At 34.5% G+C, this 23,425-nt stretch overlaps 1 protein-coding gene and 1 long non-coding RNA gene across 16 annotated transcripts in view; one reads left to right on the forward strand and one right to left on the reverse strand.

Moving 5' to 3' along the window:
• TBC1D5 (TBC1 domain family member 5) overlaps window positions 1-23,425 on the reverse strand; it is a 544,964-nt gene that overhangs the window by 345,738 nt on the left and 175,801 nt on the right. For 12 of the 15 annotated variants that reach the window (XM_077865314.1, XM_077865312.1, XM_077865311.1 and 9 more), the window contains one exon: window positions 616-747. The exons of 1 other annotated variant lie outside the window; for it this stretch is intronic. In XM_077865314.1, the coding sequence (XP_077721440.1) occupies window positions 616-712 (97 nt within the window). In that variant the 5' untranslated portion in view covers window positions 713-747. Of the gene's footprint in view, window positions 1-615; window positions 748-3,464; window positions 3,521-8,697; window positions 8,822-23,425 lie in introns of all 15 variants that reach the window. 2 more of the 15 variants (XM_077865315.1, XM_077865313.1) reach the window with 2 other exon arrangements.
• Window positions 1-23,425, forward strand: part of LOC144293950 (uncharacterized) — a 248,271-nt gene that overhangs the window by 203,569 nt on the left and 21,277 nt on the right. The window lies entirely within an intron of this gene.

The following is a 23,425-nucleotide window of genomic DNA, read 5'->3' on the forward strand; positions in this document are numbered from 1 at the left end:
ACTTCCTTTTCTGAGATGCTATAGTATTACTAATATGAATAAACAAAACAGGGTTCTGAAATACACATATTTGATAAATTTTTACAAGGTACCCTGAATATAGTTTATCTCTTACAGTCTCTTTTACTCCTTCAACAATTTAAATGCACAGATCTTCAAAAGTACAACACAAACTTCAATTAGTTTAAAAAGGGAGAGACAGAGATGAAGGAGAGAATAAGGCAAGTCTTTTATCTCAGAATAGTGTCAACTTACTTTTAAAGGCAAAAATTCCTTACAAAATCAAGACCAAAAGCTTCTAGTTCTTTAAAATATGTTTGACAAAGACCATTTTGATTTCAACATTCTTATGCTGAAGTAACTGTTTATCATTTGTTTTTTTAAGAATGACAGTGCATTAAACATTTGGCTAATGCTTCTGTCTATAATTGAAAGTTGATGTTTTGTGGTATTCATTAGTGTCAGAGTGCTCTCTACCTATCCAGTGGAGTATGCTTCAAGATGCCCTGCTCAGCTTCATGTAAAGAATTACACACATAAGGCAGGCAAAGCTAACTAGAGGCTCTCTCCTTGGTTTTCCAGTAGCCACATAATGCATCCGCATACAAAACTCACCTCCAGTCTTGTTTGAGTAACTCGACAAGGGGTCAATGCCCACTTCTTGTTCTTCTGGCTGCAGAGGATGTCTAGTTTCAGATAAGGAATGATACATTGTGAAAACCAGACAATGTCATCAAAAGTGACTACCTGGGAAATTAAGAGAGAGAGAGAGAAATGGTATTTTTTCTTATTGCTATGACTGGAAATAAATACACGATTGAAATGATTAAATGAGCATTACAGACATTAACAAGTTTTCCACAGGCTTCAGGGACTGTTAAAACACATTGGCAGGCATATGCAAGGAAGTGAAAAGTGGCACAAAATTTCCATTTCAACAATTTCTCCCCAAATTTGTACTTCACTGGTAACCATTACCTCAATGTTCAATCACATTTACTTTCAATAAACTTCTGCACAAAATGTTGAATTTTAAGTTAAATTATTGTCTCATTTATAACATCTTTTTGTTTCATTACCAATACATTTACAATAGAACTTTCAAAATATGGAAAATATAGCATATCCAAATCATTCATAATTGTATGAAGTAAAAACAGAAGCCCTCTTAACATTTCATTTCAAAAAATATATTTTTAATGTGATCTAACATACTAAATATACTGATTATATAAATTATTGTGGGTATTTTCCATCCCATTAAAAAAGACCATATTATCACTTCAAATAAACCCCTAGTATTCCATTAAATAGTTATAATGATGCATATAACCAATTCCTTATTAGTAAACAGAATGCTTTCAGTTGTTTAACACTATAAACAGTTTCACGGTGAGTATCTTTTAGTAATATTTCTATGCAACATCTATGATTATTTCCTTAAGATAAATTTGGGAGGTCACTGCTGGGCCAAAACATGTATTAAAAAAAATAAGACTCTATAGCAAGTTTTGGCAAATTGTACTCTAGAAAAGGTTTTTATGTAAGACAATTCATTCCCGTGGACCCTCATTAACAATGGGAATGGGTAATTCATTTTATCGAATGTGAGAGGCACATTTTATATTGCATTTGCTTGACAACTAGTGAGATCACCAAAGATTCATATGTTTTCTCTGATATTTATTTATTATCTTTTGTGGATGGAGTTTATTATTATGATTGTCTTCATAATTTGTAAGTATGCTTTAAATATTAGGAATATTAAACCTTTGTCATATGATAGATATTTTTCTGAGTGTGTCAGTCTTCAAATAACATGGTGTTCTTGTGACATTAAGTAATTTTTTCATTTCTGTGTACACAATAATATCTATATCTCCTTTATGATTTCCACCTCAGGTATTATTACACTTACAAAGGCAAGATTATATAAATAACCACCTATTTTGTTTAGTCATTTTGAAGGTTTTCCTCCTGTATTCTGATTTCTAGAAATGATTTCAACTTAAACAAAGATGTTTTTAATTAATTATTGAAGTTTTTTTTTAAAGATTTATTTATGATAGACAGAGAGAGAGAGGGAGAGGAAGAGAGAGAGGGAGACACAGGAGGAGGGAGAAGCAGGCTCCATGCCAGGAGCCCAACGTGGGACTCGATCCCAGGACTCCTGGGCCAAAGGCAGGCGCTAAACCACTGAGCCACCCAGGGATCCCCTATTATTGAACTTTTTAAGCCACACTAACCACTTAAAAATTTTTTAATGTCTGTAAGATACAGATAACTGTACTAAATCAGAATCTTTCAAAAAAATAAATGGGCTCACTAATTTTCATCCAAAATAATGTAATACATGAAATTTTAAATTTCAAGAGAGAGGAGAGACATGATATAGGAAGAGTAAATGAGGAATGATAAGTTGGAAAAGCAAGCCCAACCAAAATGAGTATATAATTTTCCAGGATATGGACTCCAGTTATGAAGAAAAGGTTCCACAGAAGCCCATGAATACACAAATCTTTGACCACATTCTTCCCAACACAAAATTCTCCTCTATCCTTTATTTCTCCCCCAAAACATCTCACTCTGTAGAACAGTCTTGTACATTTTCTGAGTTTACCAGAACCCTCCAACTCTCACATACTTGCATAGTCAGATAGTAAAAAATCCTTTCCACCTTAGATTGTGGCTAAAGCAAAAGCAAAGAGGCAAAACCAACTTTAGAGAAAGCAGAAAACTTTCATTGCCAACATAAGATTTTCTAAAGCCATAATCAAGTCCTAAATCCAAAAATCTAGACAGCCGTCAGTTATTTGCTTCTTATGTGTGCAAATCAATCAACATATATTTAGCACTTAAAATACTGAAGGAATTCTGGAGAATATAATCTAGTAGAGGACAACAAAAAGTAAATGATCGGTTATATATGTTATAAAACAGAATCTGATAAATTTTGCTGATCAAATGAATAAACAGATTAATAAAGTTTTCTGCTATGGAGAAGTAAGGACCACCAAACTCAAATGCCTAATGGGGTCAAGCAAAAAAGCATTATTAATCAAAATCAGCAATGATTGAGAAGTGAATATAAGTCAAAAACCACATTTTTTCTTAAAGATTTTATTTATTTATTTATTTATTTATTTATGAGAGACACAGAGAAAGAGGCAGAGACACAGGCAGAGGGAGAAGCAGGCTCCATGTAGGAAGCCTGATGTGTGACTTGATCCTGGAATTCTAGGATCACACCCTGAGCCGAAAGTAGATGCTTAACCACTAGGCCACGTAGGCATCCCAAGTCAAAACCACTTTAAATGCTTCATGTAATCTCATCATTTCATCCTCCCAACAGCGCTACTGACATACCATCCTCATCCTTTTCATTTTACCAGAGAGAAAATGGAGGGATTAACTAATTTGTCTATAGTCACACTAGTAGTAAGTGCTGATGCCAGAATTTGAACCTACCTTGTCTAGCTCCAGAGATCACATTCTTTACTCTGGCACTATATTTGGCTTTCTGTAAGTCAATCAGACAAACAGACAAGGTATAAAACAAAGGAGTACAAGGGGATGGGTCTGTGAACAACTAAAACACCCTATACTCTGCTTTGATTTATTCAAGACAAGCTAGAAACCCAGAATTTTATGTGAAATCTCTTTAAAGTGCTGGTAAATAATTCAAATTAAAAAAAAAAAAAAAACTGTGTGGAACAGATTAAACACATTTCAAAACTGTATTTGGCCCATGGACAACTATTTTAATGTTAAGATACATATTCTCCATACATTTTGTTATACTTTTGAAAATAGGAGAGAAAACATTTGAAAATGCATATTCCAAGAGCCAGATTTCCATAAAATTTCTTTAATGTCCTAGACATGTTTTCATATCATTACCTTAATTCTTTCTTATTATAGTACAATTCCACTGTTATAGACTTTATATACCTAAAATATACAAAAAGGGGATTTTATGTACTTTGAACTTTATGAGAAATAAACAAGTAACTACCAAACTGATATCAAAGTATATTTTTAAATGGAACTTTAAAAAAATACCTACCTTTTTTTTTTAATACCTACCTTTCTATAGCTAAAATACTCTACAACATGATGATGCTTATATATTCATTCAAGATTTTCAAAGATACTTAAGGTCTTTTTGACTCCTAAGAGAAAGTTAAGTTCAAGAAGTCATCACCGATTTAAGTAATAATTCTTTAGAAACTGACCTCTATGGTTATAACTGATAACCAACGTATAAAATTTACCAAATACAGGAGTCTACAACTAGCCCGTGAATAAGGGACAAGCAGGGCTAGGTAGGGGGCCATGGAATCAGGCTCACAAAAATCCCAAAAATGTGGAGATGAAAGGAAACCAAAAATAAATAAACCAGACCATCCTATCCCAGGTGCTAAGGGTGGAGTCCTGTTATAACAGTCACTTGTAACCAAGAAAGAATTACAAGACCCTAAAAAAAGTAAGCCACTGAAGGTGTCACCACTAGTCCTGAACTCAATGATGTTATCAATAGAGATGTTAAAAGAATTTAGGTTTCCTGGTTGCCTTCCAATAAAAGACCAACCCTACAAGCCCCCCAGTGGCAACCCTGTAGGAACCCCTCTCACTCCTGAGAACTTTCTCTGTATCCTTGCTTAATAAACTTCTCTTTATTCACTCTCCTTTATCCGGGATACTCAGTCTTCAACTCTGTGAGACAAGAACCTAACTCTCCCGCTTCAATCTGTATAATCAGGCATCTACTATATTCTAATTTATTATACCTATAGATCGAAACTGAATCACTAAATTCTTTTATATTCAAATAAAGTAAACCAGCTGAAAAGTAATAATGAGTTACTTTCAAGAAATTGAAGAAAAAGTCTCATAACGTTCTTACTTTTAATTATGGATTTCAATAATAATCTGGTTCAAAAGTAACTTACTAAGCAGATATTGCTTTGTTTTTTTTGCTGTTTGGTTTTATTTTTTTATTTTGTTTTTAATCTTAATTCTAGTGTAGTTAACATACAGTGTTATATTAGTTTTAAGCATACAATATAGTGACTCAACAATCTTTTACCTAGAAAGATCAGACCATAGGAAAATATTTGAATTCAAATAGAGAATTAAGGCAATTTCTTAACCTGAAAATTTTAAGATAATTGCTATTAAAAGTCAAAATGGCATAAACATTTTGAAATGCACAATGCACCATTACATCTTTTACCTCTATTACAAACCCAGACTTCTAATATTTGGTATGCCTTAATCTTTTCTATACAAAAAGCAGATAGAAAAATATGTAATAACCAAAAATATATATCTTAGAGTAAATGACTACTAAAATCCGTAATTGATAGATTTCAGTTTTCTTAAATGTCATTCTGTCTCTAGAATTTCCCACAAAACCCTCAGAATTGTTAAAACTGAAGGCAATCTTATTTTTTCTAATTTAGAACATGCAGCAATATACCTTCCAAGACGTGAGAAAGGAGATATCCCTTCTTTGCTACATTACTATAAATAACAGTTAAATTTCCTGCTCCACATAAACTCAAAATTCACAAAACTCAAAATTGGTTGTGCAATATGGTTTTACTGCTATCCTGGTCACAGGAATTGACACTTTAGGCTAAAACTGCCATTTATAATCCAAGTCTAATCTTAAGGACAGTTATATTGGCTTTATAAGTCTGGTTCTTGTAATATTAAATCTTAGAATAAAAGTGATCTGCCTGAAAGAAGGAAGGTCTTGTGAAAAATAGTTAATATTTAATGAGAGGGTCAGAGTTAAGCACTAAAAGCTTAGAGGACAGTTTTAAAGTATAATATATAAAATTTCAAAACAATATTATTTTCCACATCAAGTGAAGCAATACAAGCAGTCTCAAGTGAAAACTTCCAATTCTTAACATTATACAGACAAAAGGCTAGGTCAGGTCAACATTTTTTTCCTTTTAAAATGGTATCACATTGGGATCCCTGGGTGGCGCAGTGGTTTAGCGCCTGCCTTTGGCCCAGGGCGCGATCCTGGAGACCCGGGATCGAATCCCACGTCGGGCTCTCGGTGCATGGAGCCTGCTTCTCCCTCTGCCTCTGTCTCTGCCTCTCTCTCTCTCTCTCTCTGTGCGTGTAACTATCATAAATAAATAAAAAATTTAAAAAATAAAATAAAATAAAATAAAATAAAATGGTATCATATCAACAAAGCCTCTAGAAAAATAATTCATTCCCTGTGAATCTGAAGTTCTATGTATTCCAAAGTGTATTCATTCTTTTACAGCTTCCAATACATAGGCAGAGAATTAGCATTCTGAATTGTGTCTTCTAAACACATCCATATTCAGAAAAGCTCATATAAGCATACTTCATTCATTTAAATTCTTGACTGATGGTAAACTTAAAAGTCAAACACTGAAATGACAGAGTAATATTGCTTTACATAAAGATACCTCCCATAAGAAAAGCATATCAAAGAGCTTAAATGAACTATTTCCAGAGCACGATTACAAAAGGGAAAGAGGATATAACATAAATACGTATCTGTCACAGATAGCATCCATTTACCATGATGGGTATATAACCTAAAACATGACATCTTAGCTATAAAAGCAACAAACTTTGATAAAAGCTGTATTTTCTTAATTAAGAGAGTAAGTGAACATTATAGAAGTTTCTATTTAAAAACCTCTTTTATTAAAAAATATTGGCAGCTAGAGGTAAATTTGATGTTTGGGAATAATGATGTTCTGAGGTCTTCATCAGAAGGAAGTGAAGGAGGTAGAAAGGAAGAAGGAAGAAAGAATGAAATAAAGAAGAGAGAAGGAAAACAAAGAGAAAGAATAAATCTCCCATTTTTAAACTCTGTCAATCTTGAATGCAAGACAGTTACACTGGACTTTAAGTAAGTTAATTAAGTATTAAAATCAATCATCTGAAAGTCTTAATATTTAATATTGGTTAGATTGTATATCAAAGTAGTTTTATTATTTATTTACTCCAAACCTTTCCAGAATACTTCATCTGACAACAGGGGGTCTGTTTCTCACAAGATAAATGCATCTACAATGCCAAATAAATTATATATAAAAGCATTTGTCTTAATACATGTCATTCAATATTAAATATCGCTCATTGGTAAAATCTTGAACACCTAATTCACTTTTACTAACCACACAACTGTACTATTCAAGGGTTGCCAATTAAATAGGTATAGGAACACCGTTAAGGGTCTACATACTAAGGACAGTGATCAAAAGAAAATTAAAATTATATGACTTAATTCTGATAGTTTCCAGGCTATCAGAACAAGATGTTTAGGGTAAATCATCCACTATAGAAATAAACTAGATTCATAAATAATATATATAATCAGAAATAAGTAGAATATATGAAATGTTCATAAGTGGGCTTAAGTATTTTATATTACAAAATAAGAATATAATTGGCCTTTCAAATATTCAAATGTTATAAATTAATAGAAAGTGGCAGTAGTGACTGTATAAACCAAGAGAAAATTCAGCATTATAAAAAGTGAAAGTGGCCTAACAAAAAGCTCTCCACAGTGTATCCTCATTTAGTCTCAGAGTTCTCTAGAACAGATAGATGCTCAAGATGCAAAGACTGGAAAAGTAGCTCAGCCAGTGACCAAATCTTTTGTTATTACACAGCCATACAAAATTACTTCCAATTGTTACTGTCCCTATTTTATAGAGAGAACACCTCTATCCTTTAAACTATTCAGTCAGGTTTTCATAAAATCAAGGTAACTATAACAAACAATTAGGAGTTCAAGAAGAATGAGCAGTATTTGAAAAGAGAAAACCTTTTTGAAATGTCAGCCTTGAACATCAAAATTATACAGAATGATGAGGAACCAGGCTTATATTGCATATAAATACGAGAGCATATTAGTCTGCATTTAATTACCAGTTCAAACAACAACCTGATCTAACCTTTGACAAGTAAAATAAATGTCCTGAATAATTTAACTAAAGTAAACATTTGCTGTTAATGCTAGCTAATTATAGTAAGAGCTGGAAAGAGAAGGGGAAAAAGAGATGATGAAGAGAAAGGAAGAGAAAGAGTGATGAAATTTTTTAAAATTAATACTGAGATCTTCAACTCATTGAAACATGATTATTTTCAATGAATTTAACTTACATAAAAGGACAAACTCAGTTGAACATAGCTGCTTTGTAAATACTCAAATAAAGAAACATTATTGCTGATTAGAGATTTTATTCTTTCAGTTGGTAAAAATCACTAGCCTACCATGAAGATAGGAAAACTAGGTATAGATGAATTAGGGTACACCTCTTCATCCAACTAGCTCAAAGTTTAATGAGGAAAGAGCCCAGAAAATAGGTTGCAAGACTTAGCACTAGCTAATTAATTAAAATTATTAACTGAAAAAAAAAAATTATTAACTGAAGTAAAAATACAGATGCCCAATTAAATTTGAATTTCAGAAAAAAAGTAATATTTGTAACATATTTATACTAAAAGGTATCCATAATTTACTTGATATTCAAATTTAATTGTGCAACCTGTTCTTTATCTAACAACCCTACCAGTAGATAAACAAAGATGAGTATCTATGGGAAAATATGTGGTATGCTTATTATAGGAGTCCCAAGGATTAAATGAGATCAAAACTCTGAGAGTAAGATCCAAAAAAAAACTTACCCCAAAGCAGGAAAGAGGTGTTTTTCCAAAGTTCTATGTAGTAATCACTTAATGGAAAAGACAAAGATACACTACTCAAATGACCTGAGCCCACAGCAACTTGTCTTTCAATCTCCCTAAGTAACTGCAAAGAAATATAATAATAAACAAATGAACAAACCAACTTTTTTTTTTTAATTTTTTTTTAATTTTTATTTATTTTATGATAGTCACAGAGAGAGAGAGAGAGAGAGAGGCAGAGACACAGGCAGAGGGAGAAGCAGGCTCCATGCACCGGGAGCCTGACGTGGGATTCGATCCCGGGTCTCCAGGATCACGCCCTGGGCCAAAGGCAGGCGCTAAACCACTGCGCCACCCAGGGATCCCACAAATCAACTTTTTAATGGCAATCATCAGCTACCAAATGCAGAAAAATTTAACAATCTGACAAAAACCTAAGAGCTGCTGAGAACTCACCTGAATGGAGACAGAGTACATGACTATTTTTATAGGGAGATTGTCTTTACCCCTAAGGAATACAGGTGCATTAAGGGAAAAAAACAAAAGACAACACAGAGAAAACTGAACTTTGTTAACTTGTTGAGATCACTCTTACTGAAATATATATTTTCATTCTCATATTGTAAATAAAATGTTAGTAAATATGCATGATACATTAGAATCTAAGCTCTGAATGTGACCTTAAATTTAAAAAAAAAATGCATAATGTGAAGACATTTCAAACTCCATATGAAAACGCCAATTTAACTGATTAGTGACTTCAAAAATGACTAGCTTATTTGCTCATGTGGTAGTAGCTTCTATATATTTGGCATAAGAACCAAGAAGCCTGTTTGAACACAAAAATGTTTCGACTATAATAGAAGATCATCATTATTTATAGGGACAAGAAAAATTCCAATTCTCCAACCTAATGACGTATAAATATATATAGATATTCTACAATTCTACAGAAAATAACAATCACTTAAAAGAGTAATTTATCTAAAATAATGAATTTGGAAAGTGATAGGAAAGTGATAGGACTTGAAGGATTGTCTCAGTCTTTGCTATCCTGTGTTGATTGTAATGGTTCCATCTTTTCCATCTCCAAAAGAGACTTGTGTACATATAACTTCTGTGTTTACTAACACCCAAACCATTTAGATGTTCATTTAAGAAAACAGAAGTATATATATAGCTTAACAATGTAAACATTATGGGCCATCAAAATGAGACTAAAATTGTCTACATTTCGTTTTTACAAGATGATAAATTTAAAGCACTGATAAAATGAAATATAAAGAAAGAAGAGTTAAGTATAAAAGACAGAAAATGAAACACAACGTTCACATGATATCCTGATGTCACAAGGCATAAGGGTTCTATAGCTACTATTGAAGAATTTTTCAAGACATCAATGCATACTGAAAAACCAGAAAAATTCCTTGAATGCCATGAAGAACAAATGAAGACCTGAAAGGATTGATGAAAGAGTGCAATTAACAAAACAATAAATACACAAATAGTAATGTGGGTATACACGGGGACAAGAGAGAGGCTACACAAACCATATTCCAACAGCCAGACAGTTTTACTAATAAACATACATACTTCTTCCTGTGTATATACTCTAGCAGAAGACAGTAGCACATTTTCTCAAAAACTTCACGGAACAATAAATGTTTAAAAGATAAGTACATTAGGCATATATATTTCTTAGCATACTGATTTAAATAAAAACACTGCACAATTTCTAAAATTTTCATAATGTATGCCTAAACCTCAGCAAACACTTTAAAGGTGGACTATAAACTTCATGCCATGCTTTACCATTTACAAAAAAAGGACACAGTCACTTGGAATTATAATGTGCTATTTATGTATTGAGTTAAGTAAATAGAGATCTGAAGTTTTGAAAACTGTTTAGGAAAAAAAAGAAAAAGAAAACTGTTTAGGACCTGGAAATTTTATCTTAACTTCTAATAGAACTAACTAAACATGATCAAGCACTTCAGGTGACATTATCATAAGGTAATTTTTTCCTATTGAGGCTTTTGAAACCAGATAATAATCCCACACCCCCCCCACCGCCCCACAAATCCAAATATACTCTCACTTTGCAAAAAAATAAAAATAAAAAAATTAAAGACTTATTTATTTAAGTAAGGAAGAGCGCACAACCAGGGAAGAGAGGAAGAGAAGTAGGATCCCCGCTGAGTAGGAAGCCCGATGCTCAATTCCAGGACCCTGGGATCATGACCTAAGCCAAAGGCTCAGTAATAAGGGAACATAAGTGGTCAAAGCAGTAAACTTATATAGTTACACAAATACATTGGTATGATCTTTTCTCTTTCTTGTATGAGAAACTAATATTTTGCCTTTTAGTATGACATGGATTATTTTTATATGTCATGCACATCTTCTTGGAACATTAGGATTATTTTGTACAAAATTATTCCAGCAATTTACTGACAGAGGAATTTTAAACCCCCCAAAAATGTATGAAAACTAATCCATATTTTTCAGTAACTACTAAAATTTCACAATGGACATAGTGACTGAAATTCCTTTTTTTTTTTTTTTTTTTTTTCTTTTTAAAGATTTCATTTGGGCAGCCCCGGTAGCTTAGCAGTTTAGCACCGCCTTCAGCCCAGGGCATAATCCTGGAGACCCAGGATCGAGTCCCACATCGGGCTCCCTGTGTGGTGCCTGCTTCTCCCTCTGCCTCTCTCTCTCTCTCTAATAAATAAATAAAGTCTTAAAAAAAAAAAAAAGATTTCATTTATTTATTCATGAGAGACACAGGGAGAGAGGCAGAGATGTAGGCAGAGGGTGAAGCAGCTCCCTGCCAGAAGCCTGATGTAAGACTTGATCCTAGAACTCTGGGATCAAGCCCTGTGCTGAAAGCAGATGCTGAACCACTGAGCTACCCAGGCATTCCTGAAATTCTTGATATATACTTTCTTTAAACCATCTCATTTCAAAAATTATTTTATTACATATCCTGTCTAAGTCTATGAGCTCTTAGGCAGGCCTTATACATACATCCATAGTTAAATAAGCAACCAAATAAAAAAATGGATCATGAAAAAGTCTTCATGGGAATCATGTTAACACAAAATTAAATTTTAAGATATATCTTAACATTTAATGCAATCTTATTGATGACAAATCTAGTAATTTTAATCTATAATTGAAATTGCTAGATCAAATTGTTTGCCTATCTTTAACAAAATATTGCCAAAATTCTACTCAAAGTGGCTATACCAATTTACGTTTTGTATGGGACAGTTCCTATTTCTCTACACCCCTGCTAGCTCTTAGTATCATGGGCCTTTTTCTTCCCCCCAATCTGAATGGTATGAAGTGGTATCTCATTGTGGTTTTTATTAGCATCTCCCTGACTACTTCCTGATTGAAAATCCTTTCATCTGTTCTATTAGTCAGGGTTCTCCAGAGAAACAAACCAATAGAAGATTTCAAAGAAAAAAATAGGAAAAACAGGGAGTTTTATTATAAGGAATTGGTTCTCACAATTATACACCTGGAAAGTTCAACTGGTAAGGATAGGAAGATAGGCTGGAGTTGCAGGAAAAGCCAATGTTCCAGTTCAAAGGCTGTCAGATAGGAGAAGCCAATGATATGGCTGGAAGGCCATTAGACAGAGATGACGCAGATGAAGTCCCAGTCAGTCTGCAATAGAATTCCTTTTGCCAGGAGTAAGGTCAGGCTTTTGTTCTATTCAGCACTTCAACAAATTAGTTAAGGCCCACCCACGTTATAAAGGCCAATCTGCTTCTGCCCGTTTAACTAATAATTTCATCCAAAACACCCTCACAAAAACACCTGCAATAATGTCTGACCGAATATCTAGGAATACCTGTGGCCCACTCAAGTTGATGCATAAAAGTAAACTCTCACATCTATATACTAGCCATTTGGGTCTCCTTTTCTAAGAGCTTCCTATTCATATCTTTTGCCCAGTTTTCAGCCATGTGGTGGTCCTTTGCTTGATAATTTATAGGATTTAAAAATAAATAAATAAATCCTGGATACATAGTAACTTTATTTTTTTTTTAAGATTTTATTTATTTATTCATGAGAGACACAGAAAGAGAGGCAGAGACACAGGCAGAGGGAGAAGCAGGCTCCATGCAGGGAGCCCAATGTGGGACTCAATCCTGGGACTCAAGGATCAGGCCCTAGGCTGAAGGCACGCGCTCAAGCACTGAGCCACCCAGGCATCCCCATAGTAACTTTAATACAGTATTAGGGATCCCTGGGTGGCGCAGTGGTTTGGCGCCTGCCTTTGGCCCAGGGCGCGGTCCTGGATATCCGGGATCGAGTCCCAAGTCGGGCTCCCGGTGCATGGAGCCTGCTTCTCCCTCTGCCTGTGTCTCTGCCTCTCTCTCTCTCTCTCACTGTGTGCCTATCATAAAAAAATAAAAGTTAAAAAAAAATTTAAAAAAATACAGTATTAAAAAAAATCAGAAGTATGGGGATGCCTAGGTGGCTCAGTGGTGGAGTGTCTACCTTCAGCTCAGGTCATGATCCCAGAGTGTCTTGACACTGAGAATCTGCATCAGGCTACCTGTTCAGTGAGGAGTCTGCCTTGCCCTTTCCCCCAGCTCATGCTCTCTCTCTGAAAGAAAGAAAGAAAGAAAGAAAGAAAGAAAGAAAGAAAGAAAGAAAGAAAGAAAGAAAGAAAGAAAGAAAGAAAGAGGAAAGAAAGAGAGAGAGAGAGAGAGAGAGAGAAAGAAAGAAAGAAAGAAAGAAAGAAAGAAAGAAAGAAAGAAAGAAAAGAAAAGAAAAGAAAACCAAATTTCCCTTTGTAAATAGGGCATAATGAAAATAGATTATGTTCCTGAACAAAAAAGAAATAAAAATGATTATGATAATTTGGTTCAATGCTTTCTCTATGCTAAGAGAGGTATTCAGTACTGATGATAACTAGTATTTTACTAAATGCTTGGTAAATGCCAGACACTGTGCTTTATGTTGTTATCCCATTTAATCTCCTCAGCATCTTACCAGCATCTTATCATTATCATCTCTATTTTATATATGTGGATATTGAAACTAGCAGGTTAAGGATAGCAGCTCAATGGCACACACTAAGAGGATGGGACATGAATTCAGAATTAATTTAGAAATTCATTTTAAGACATCCCTACTGGCTTCCCACTATGTCTATTGGCACTAGGAAAGGAACACCACAGAATAAAGAACGAGGAGAGGCAACATCCTTGCTGTCTTGACACTCAGAATCTGATAGGAGGCAAAATACAGAAAATGTACATAGCATGTAATGCAGGACAGCATCCCATAGCAAAGGAGATGTATTAGGAGAGCTCCAGCCCTAAAAGGTCAAGAGATAATCATGGTTCCATTATACCTGCTGACATATAAATACATCTACAGGTTCTCAATGCCTTTCATGATCTACCCTCATCTAACTTTCTAATCTTCTCCTTCATATCTTTTCATTTTCTAAAGACATCCACTATTCTCCTACCTCTTTCTATTTATTTGGGCAACTACTCTTGGTCAAGAAAACCTATCCCACTCCATTCCTGTCTCTCTGAAATATTTTCTTAAAAAAAATAAAAAACATGATCTGGCAAGTAACAGTAAATATTACTGAATAAATATCTATCAGACCAGATCCTATTAATTACTTCCCAAAGTTCATCTCAATTGCTCCTTCTCCTAACTCCATTCCATTCTGCTCTTAACAGTTAACGTGATCAGACACTGGATCATGTAAAAGCCAAACCCATATTTCTACTTCCAGTAAGGAAAAAGTGAGCAAAAACAGGCTGTCTTCTGAGAATATGAAATAGCAAGAATAGCCCTAAGAAGAAAAGCCCCTGCTAGAATATACCAGCATCATACTTCTTTCCACTACTATGCTTTACAATTTCCACAAAAGAAAACTTCCATAATCTACTTTTGTTGACAGAAGTAATAGTCATATTTTCTAGGCTCAATTTGAGGAAATGCCCTTATTAACTATCTGACCGTAGGTAAGCTGGTTAAACTCCTTGTCCCTCAGTTTCTTTAAAGTAAAATGAGAAAATACCCATTTCACAGGTTTTTTGGGGATTAAACTAACAAACCTGAAGAACTGAGCAAAATACTGGGCACATACATAGTAAGCACTCCATAAATACTAGCTATTATTGTTATTACTATCACCATCCTTGCCACTACTCTGATGGAGATGTTTATACGATTGGGTTATTCGAATGAGAGCAAAGACAGAAGAAGGGCACTTTCAGTTCAAAAATACAAATCCTTCAAATAATCCCATAAGATTTGTTCTCTATCTTATATACTGCAATTAGATTTCACATAATATTTTCTCATTTTGTTTACTGAGAAATAAACGAAGGAAGCAGAAACTGGAGAAAGCAGGGGCTACACAGGTGTAACATTCATTTAATTTAGTAAATACTTGTTGGACCCTCCCGTATGTCAGCAGCTAATCTAGAAGGTAGTCATTTAGAAGTGAACAAGACAAAGTCTCTGTCCTCAGAGAATTTACATTCTAGGGAAAGACAAACAATAAACTAAGCATAAAAAATAATTGACATGTCAAGAGGTAACATACGTTATGAAGAAAATGTAAATAGGATAAGGGGCAGAGAATGATGGGGCATGACTAAGAGCTTATTTGGGAGCTGGGAGCTTATTTGTGAAAAGTAGTATTGGGAGGCCCTGAGAAGGTGTTGGCATTTGAATATAGTGAGTGAACAAGCCACTACAGATCACTTGAGGGCAACGTTTACTGGGAATATCAAAGCAAAGTCCCTAAAATAGCAAACAGCTAGGAGTTTTGGAGGGATAAAGAAGGGTGAGGCGTGGAGTGAAATGGAGGTGGGAGGGGGAAAGGAGAGGGGCCCCTTATGTCCTTTAGGGCAATGAAAGGACTCTCGTTTATACTTTGGATGGAAAGGCATGAGGGGCCTTTTTGCACGGGAGTGTGAGATGACAAGAAAGAGCTGATGTTACATGTCGCAAATGAGGAAAAGCATTGAGCACTTGGGTCAGCCACTCAGGACCTTCTTCAGAAAAGAGTCTTTCCTCAGGAAGTTAAGAATAAAGGTAAAGATCAGTCCTAGAAGTAATTTCAAGACTATGGTATACTAGAAGGAGGAAGATAAGGTAAAAAGGAGTCACCATAGAAAAAGTATAGCAAAGGACAGAAAACCAAGTCACACAAAAGGGCATCTTGCCAGATGACAGTCCTTAAAATGCTCCAGTATTTTTGGAGAAATGAAATACCTACTATCAAGCAATTAATCAATAAAATTAAAGAGCCATATAATAATACAATACTAAATGTAATTTGATTTTATTTTGTATGAATTCAAGTCCTTTTAGTAAATGACAACTACTGAAGGTCAGGATCTCCTTGCCCAGTATCTGTATATCAAGTCCTAATAAGAGAAAATGTAAGGGGAGGATGAACATGTGAATGAGCTGGGGAAAGAAAACCTTGACCCCAACTCACACAAGCTCTGCTTTGTGAGGCACAAAGGCAAAACAAAACTGAAGTCTCTTCTTTCACTAATTAAAAATATTGCCCTTCCTCAAAACTATTTCAGTTAGAAACTGCTAGTGGTAAGACCGCATCAGATAAATTTATTAATAGAATCAGTATAGAATAGATTTTATGAATTGTCTGATAGGTCAACAGACATTTAGTGGTTACTAGCCCTCTCAGCTATAGGATATGAATTACAAGGGACTAAGTTTAGTCGGCTCTAACAAGTCTTCTGGATTTTGGCTTTATGTAGTATATGTATCCATTATTGTACTTTTGTTTCTGGAACAATTTTTAAAGCAGACAAATCTGTAAATCTAGGAACCCAGTGTCTGTCTATAGATGTAGATACATCACATACTCCTTCATTTTACCTCACAGTGAAATAAAATATTACTTTTAAAATATAAGGCGATAGGGGAGCCCCTGTGGCGCGCAATGATTTAGCACCGCCTGCAGCCCGGGGTGTGATCCTGGAGACCTGGGATCAAGTCCTATGTCGGGCTCCCTGCATGGAGCCTGCTTCTCCGTCTGCCTGTGTCTCTTCCCCCTCCCCCCCCCCCCGAATAAATAAATAAATCTTAAAAAAATAAAAAATAAATAAAATAAGGTATAAGGCGTTATTATCTTTTACTTAAGTAACCAGGATCAAAACTGTAGTTCCTGAAATGTGTGGTGAGGTTTTCTACAGCAATGGCAAAAAGCAGACAAGAGAATTAGTATACATACTTTACTCCCTAAAGAAATAGGTCAAATGAGAACCTCTAGTCCAGAGCTAGTATAACCACATAGAATTAAATAGCTTACATTAGAAATTTTCCATCCTTCAAGATACAAAAGCAATATATCTAATACATTAGGGGAAGAAATTTAATCACAGATTCAAAAATCTTAAACTACTCAAAAAATGTCCATATTCTCTTTATTAGTGGAAAATAAGTCTGAAATATAAAAAGATGCCCCTTGGGATGTCAAGTATGTCTCCTATCTAAATCTTATTAAACGTATATGTATATAGGTCAATGGATAAAGCAAATTTAAACTAGAACAGAAAATCTGATTCAGATTCAAATTAACATCTTCCTTTTACCTATTCCTTCTGGCAGTACTTGAAAAATCTGTAGCAACAAACTATCACTTCATTATCTTCCCACAAGATACTGGTTTTCTCTAACACTTCACAATGCCTCTGAGATAGCATATCTGACATAACACCTCCACTTCTCTCCAGAATTTAACAAGATAAAGAAAAGGCAGGAAGAAAGTAGTCAATGTTGGTGTTACACATGCAAGAATCTACCATGAACATTCAAATTAAATATATACCTCAAACCATTTTAACTATTTTTCCATAAAGGTATCTGACATGTTCTGAGTTCATATTTCCCTTTAAAGCACTTAAGACACTGTAGGGTCATTTATTAGTGTTAACTGATGGCATTCAATAGCTAATGGTAGGAGGACCAGATCCATTAAACTTAAATATGACTAAAACAATGTATAGTGTGATTCAAAGGACCCAAAGTGATTGTTTTAATGATTTTTCTTTAATCATATAAAGCTGAGTAATCAAATATAGTCTTTGAAGAAGGCTATTTACTTTTTTTAACCTAAACAGGATCTCTCAAAGATAAAATAAAATGGTGAGTTCTCAATTCACCTAAGTACTCAATATCAAACTTGCTTGATTATGTAACAATATAAAGTTTAAACTTTATTCTGTGATACTATTAAAATGAAGATGTCATTGAGTAGTTTTACCTACTTTGTAATAATACCCAGAATGTAATGACCTACATGCAAAAACATGCAGGATTTTCAGGGTTGTATCACAAATTAGATCTAGACGTAAGGAAGTTCACGTATTTCTCTCCAACCAATTCCCTCCTCTGAGCCATCCCCCAACAGGTTTATCCCAGTGCTTTTTAGCATCTGTGTGCTTCAGTACAAGCATTCAGAGGGCAGGAATCAGGCCCAATGTGCTCTCATGGCCCCTAGCATAGCTCCATTTGCACATGATGCTTATTAAACCCTAGCTGAAAGGCATTTGACAATACAATTACTGAAAAATTCAATGCTCACCCAGCTTGTGAAATCTTGTGCCTTGTACCTTATGATTTCAGCAGTGCCATGTGTGCTGTGATAGTTAAGGACCTGTCAATGTTTCCATTATAAACTCTGGTTTTCAGAGGTTTGTATCTTGGCCTATAAAAATAGATTCCGGTCTGTAACTTGGCATGGAAAGTACTGGTATCAGCCCAAGAGAACATTTTTTGTTCCAAAGATTAAAATAAAAATCTGTTTCGTAGTTTTAAGTTAAGAGAGTGTTAAAAGGGGGGGAGGGGAGGGTGGGTGGAGTATAGAATGTTTTTAAAAACACACACAAAAAACCAATGCTCTATGTCTCACTACTGCTTCATTTTAAATTTTGAAATGATTAACACAATATAAACCAATGATACTGCGTAAATGAAAAACCTAAAAAGAGTTTTAATTAAAAACATTATGGCGGTTACCAAAAAAAAAATCATAAATTTTTAAACAACTACATATGTAGTATCTCAAATAATCCCCACATTTAAAGATTGTCCAAGTACTCACTGACAGTAAACCAAAACTATTTCAAAGATATGTTTTACCAGATATGTAAAAATTACTTTTTAATGAATCACTAAATGTAGATTTACTTCAGATTAGTGGAGACAATCTTCAATCCTACTTCAATTTATGCATCAAGAAGTTTCTACAGTATATTATAACTTAATGTAAGAAACTGTGAGGTAATCTTTATGTACTGTTTGTTAAAGACTAGTTTAAGTTTCGTGTTTTCTTTTTAGCTTAACATAGATGTTTTCTTCAAAAATATAACAGCAGTATGTAACACTGGTGTGCCTTCAAATAAACACATTTTGAAACAATAATTTATATTCTGTCAAAGGGGGTATAAACTGGTATAACCTCCTTGAAGGATGATTTGAAAGTAGCTATCAAAATTACCTGTGTGTGTGTGTGTATTTGACCTTGTAATTACATTCTTTTTTTTTTTAATTACCTTGGATCAGTTCTTTTTTTTTTTTTTTTTTAAGATTTATTTATTTACTCATGAGAGACAGAGGGAGAGAGAGAGGCAGAGACACAGGCAGAGGGAGAAGCAGGCTCCATGCAGGAAGCCGGATGTGGGAATCGATCCCAGGGCTCCAAGATCAGGCCATGGGCTGAAGGCGGCGCTAAACTGCTGAGCCACCTGGGCTGCCCTTGTAATTACATTCTTAAGGAAACTATACTACGAATATACCTGCACATATGAAATAATACAGATATATCTTTTATATATGCATGTGAGTTTCTAGTGTGAATCTTTTTAAAAATATTCTGTATTCCACTCACAAGAATAGTTCTCACGGAATTTTTAAAATAGCAAACCTAAATGTCCATCAACTGGGAAGTTGTTAAATAAGTTATTCTAAAGGCAGACATGGTATTACTATATAGCTTTTAAAAAAGAAAGAAGAGGAAGACAAACAAAAGAATGATTCATTGATACAGAAAGTCTTCCAAGGTACAATGATTACTGAAAACAGCAAGGTCCTATGTTACCATCTGTAGAGGGAGAAAAACTAGGAAAGAAGAATATATAGACATATATTGGGGGGGAGAAGAGAGATTTATTTCCTTGCTTCTACATGCATAAAACATTTCTAGAAAGACACACAATAAACTAACAATAAGAATTAAGGTTTCCCATAAAAATAATTTAATAACTTTGGGTACCATTCCTAATCAAGGTCTCAATATCAGATAATATAACCAAAAGAATATTAGAAAGAAAAAATACATGTAACTCTAAGCTTCTATAATTACTGAAAACAATAAAATTAGGCATTGTACAGTATACTTATATTCATAATATATGAGTGGTTCTCAAATATTGGTGCATACAGAATCACTTTAAGATCTTACTAAAACACGGATTTTTTGGACTCCACCCTTAGAATTTCTGATCCATAGGTCTGGAACAGAGCCTAAGAATTTGCTTTTTTTTTTTAACTGTCCCCAGGTAAGGTTGCACTGCTGATCCAGAGACCACACTTGGAGAACATCTGTTCTAGATAAATGAGTACCTGTTCAAAGTTGTACATAAAAACCCACCTACTACATTATAAATACAATTTCATTATTCCCAATAATACTCAGATAATGCGTGTTTTCCTAAAATTTAAGAAATCTGGGTGGTGGGGTAGATAATGCTTTAAATTATTCTAAACAAGGTAAAATAAAGTGCAAGAGGAGACAAGGGAATTAGTTCTATTGTACTTTTCAAACAGCCTCCCATCCCCTATTTCTGCCACTAGATGGAAACCAGTACAATGATTAGTTGTCAAACTGCAGATATAAATTGAAAAACAGTAAAAGTGAGGTGAAACTTACATTACATAGTATTAATTATAAAGGGACATATATCTGTGGGCCCCTATCCTACATTAACTGTAGAATGGCCATTTTTACTTTTTGATTCATTGTAAATGTCATTAGCCATTGGCCTATCAACTGTATCAACTTCAAAGAGAGTTATTACTAGTTGAATTATGATGCCTCTAAATTCTTATGTTTAAGTCCTAACCTCCAGTACCTCAGAGCATGCTCTTATTTGGAGACAGAGCCTTAAGGAAGAAATGAAGTTAAAATGATATCATGAAGGTGGGCCTTCATGTAATATTACTGGTGTTCTTATTTATAAGTGGTATAAAAGAAGCCATTTAGACACCTACAGATGGAAGATGTGAAGTGAAGACACAGAGAGAAGACAGCCATCTGCAAACCAAAGACAGGAACCTAGAGCTAGAGCAGTTCCTTCCTCTACAGCCCTCAGAAAGAACCAACACCTACCTCACCTCAGACTTTTAGTATCCAAAACTGTGAGACAGTACATTTCTTTTGTTTCTGGCACTAAGTTTATGACACTTTGCTACGGCAGCCCTAGCAAACCAATACAGGGGCTTTCTCTTTTATTTACTTTTTTTCCACGTTAAAAGGCTGAATGACTACTATAAGCAATGTAATGCGTCAAGGGCTAAGACCACAAAAATGAATAATTTTTGTCTTCAAGGAGCTTACAATCTAATGGTTCATTACTTACAGCATAAATATTCACTTAGTCACCACTAAGATTTCAACCATTGTCTCAAGTTTTTGGTGCTTGATTCAATGGGTCATCCACAAAATAAAAGACACCAACACTGAATTCCACTTCACTTCTGCCACCATTCCAATTAGAGCACTCTACTTGCTGCCTTAGTGCAAACCTGTCTAACTGGCCTCTTTCCCTCTCTCCAACCTATCACATGCATTGCTGACAACACTCTTCTTGACAGCACCCTTCATCAAAGTTTCCTGGTTAAAATGTTTCAATAAAGTTCTTAAAAGAACATTCACTGTTTCTCAATCCAGGTTATAGTCAAGTCAATACTTTACAAAAGATGTACATAACTTTAAAAACCATTGATTTAGTTTGCCCCTAGGAAACTGAAATGTCTTTAAGAGAAGCTATATCATAAAGGAGTAGCAATATCATAAAATATCATTTAATACACCTGCACATAACTATACTCCCTTAAGTAACTCTAAGTCACAGGACTAATGACCTCAGTTTATTAAGTAGTGAGGGTACAAATTGATAGCTGTTCTTAATCTGTGGTTGCTTCATAAAGTATCTGTAACTATCACAGAAATCCTATCTCTAGATTCTGAAACTTCTATGTAAAGTTCTCGTGGGGAATTTATATTTTACACAACTTCATTCTATATTGTGCATTGGGCTTACAAATATGGCCTCAATTAGAAATGAAAATTTAACTTTGAATTTCTTGTCAAATTATCAAATGTGTCAACTACTGATTTAACATATTTTTTTTTAATTTTTTTATTATTTATTTATGATAGGCACACAGTGAGAGAGAGAGGCAGAGACACAGGCAGAGGGAGAAGCAGGCTCCATGCACCGGGAGCCTGACATGGGATTCGATCCTGGGTCTCCAGGATCGTGCCCTGGGCCAAAGGCAGGCGCCAAACTGCTGCGCCACCCAGGGATCCCTGATTTAACATATTTTTATATAGTTATCCCATTTGTTTTATTTTGATAAAACTGAGAATATTCAATTCCCAGGGAAAAATAATTGTTAGCACTAAATTTTCTCTAGAATTTCTCCTCCCTTTTCTTTTCAACAGTGATCAGTTATATGGTTTAGGAAGCCAACTAGGCTGCTGATACTACTCCATTATGTTACATGTAAATAAATTTCACACCTTCAAAATTATTAAAGTGCAAAATAGTATTTCTTGGCCTCCTTATACATAATATTCCAGTGTCGTTATTTCTTTTAGTTCCCGGAGAGAACATCTCTTATTAGTCCTACAATTAAATGATTCAGCAACCAGCCACACTATCTTTGCCTTTTAACAGTTCCAATCAGTAGCAGATCTAGGTGTAATCAACAGCAGCAGGGGGCTTTAGGAAGCAAAACAAAACAAAAACAGTAGGAATCTTTACTAGAATACAGTAATTGATACAGGGGAACATTATAGGCTATTTTAATCCAAGTTAATCTAAGATATTAGAGTCTGATTTTATAATCAGAAGTGAAACGAGCAGGACAACTTCTGAGTATCTGAAAACAGAACAAATGTCAAACAGTTAATAAGGTTAAAATGAAAGAGGACTGTTTTCAAATGAATCCTCTCAGTCTCAGAAGGGTCATTACTTCTGTTTTGGTTATTTAGCACCCATTTAGCTGATAAATTAAAGCCCTCCTTACCTCCTACTGCTACCATGCCTAACCAATTTCATATCACATACTTATAAAATTAAGGCATCTCAGAGTAACTAGCAACGCTCTTACTCCTTTAAAGAAACATTTAAAATTTTAGCAGCAACATCAGAACAGTCTTAAAATGTAATTTTGCATTTCTTTCATTTTCATATTTTTGATTCCCTATCCGAGAGTGTTGGGAGTTAAGTGCTATGACTGGTGCTACTTAATAGCATGCAGGTAGTACAGTGATTTATTTACATGTGAAATCAAAAGCCAATGGTAATATCATGTGATGACTACAAATTTTAACTCTACAAAAATCCACAAATGGAAATGTTACCATAGTAACAACCTGATCACACTGCACGTGAGGATCGCTGATTTCATG

Source organism: Canis aureus, chromosome 22 (genome assembly GCF_053574225.1).
Source record: "Canis aureus isolate CA01 chromosome 22, VMU_Caureus_v.1.0, whole genome shotgun sequence".
Classification (NCBI taxonomy): domain Eukaryota; kingdom Metazoa; phylum Chordata; class Mammalia; order Carnivora; family Canidae; genus Canis; species Canis aureus.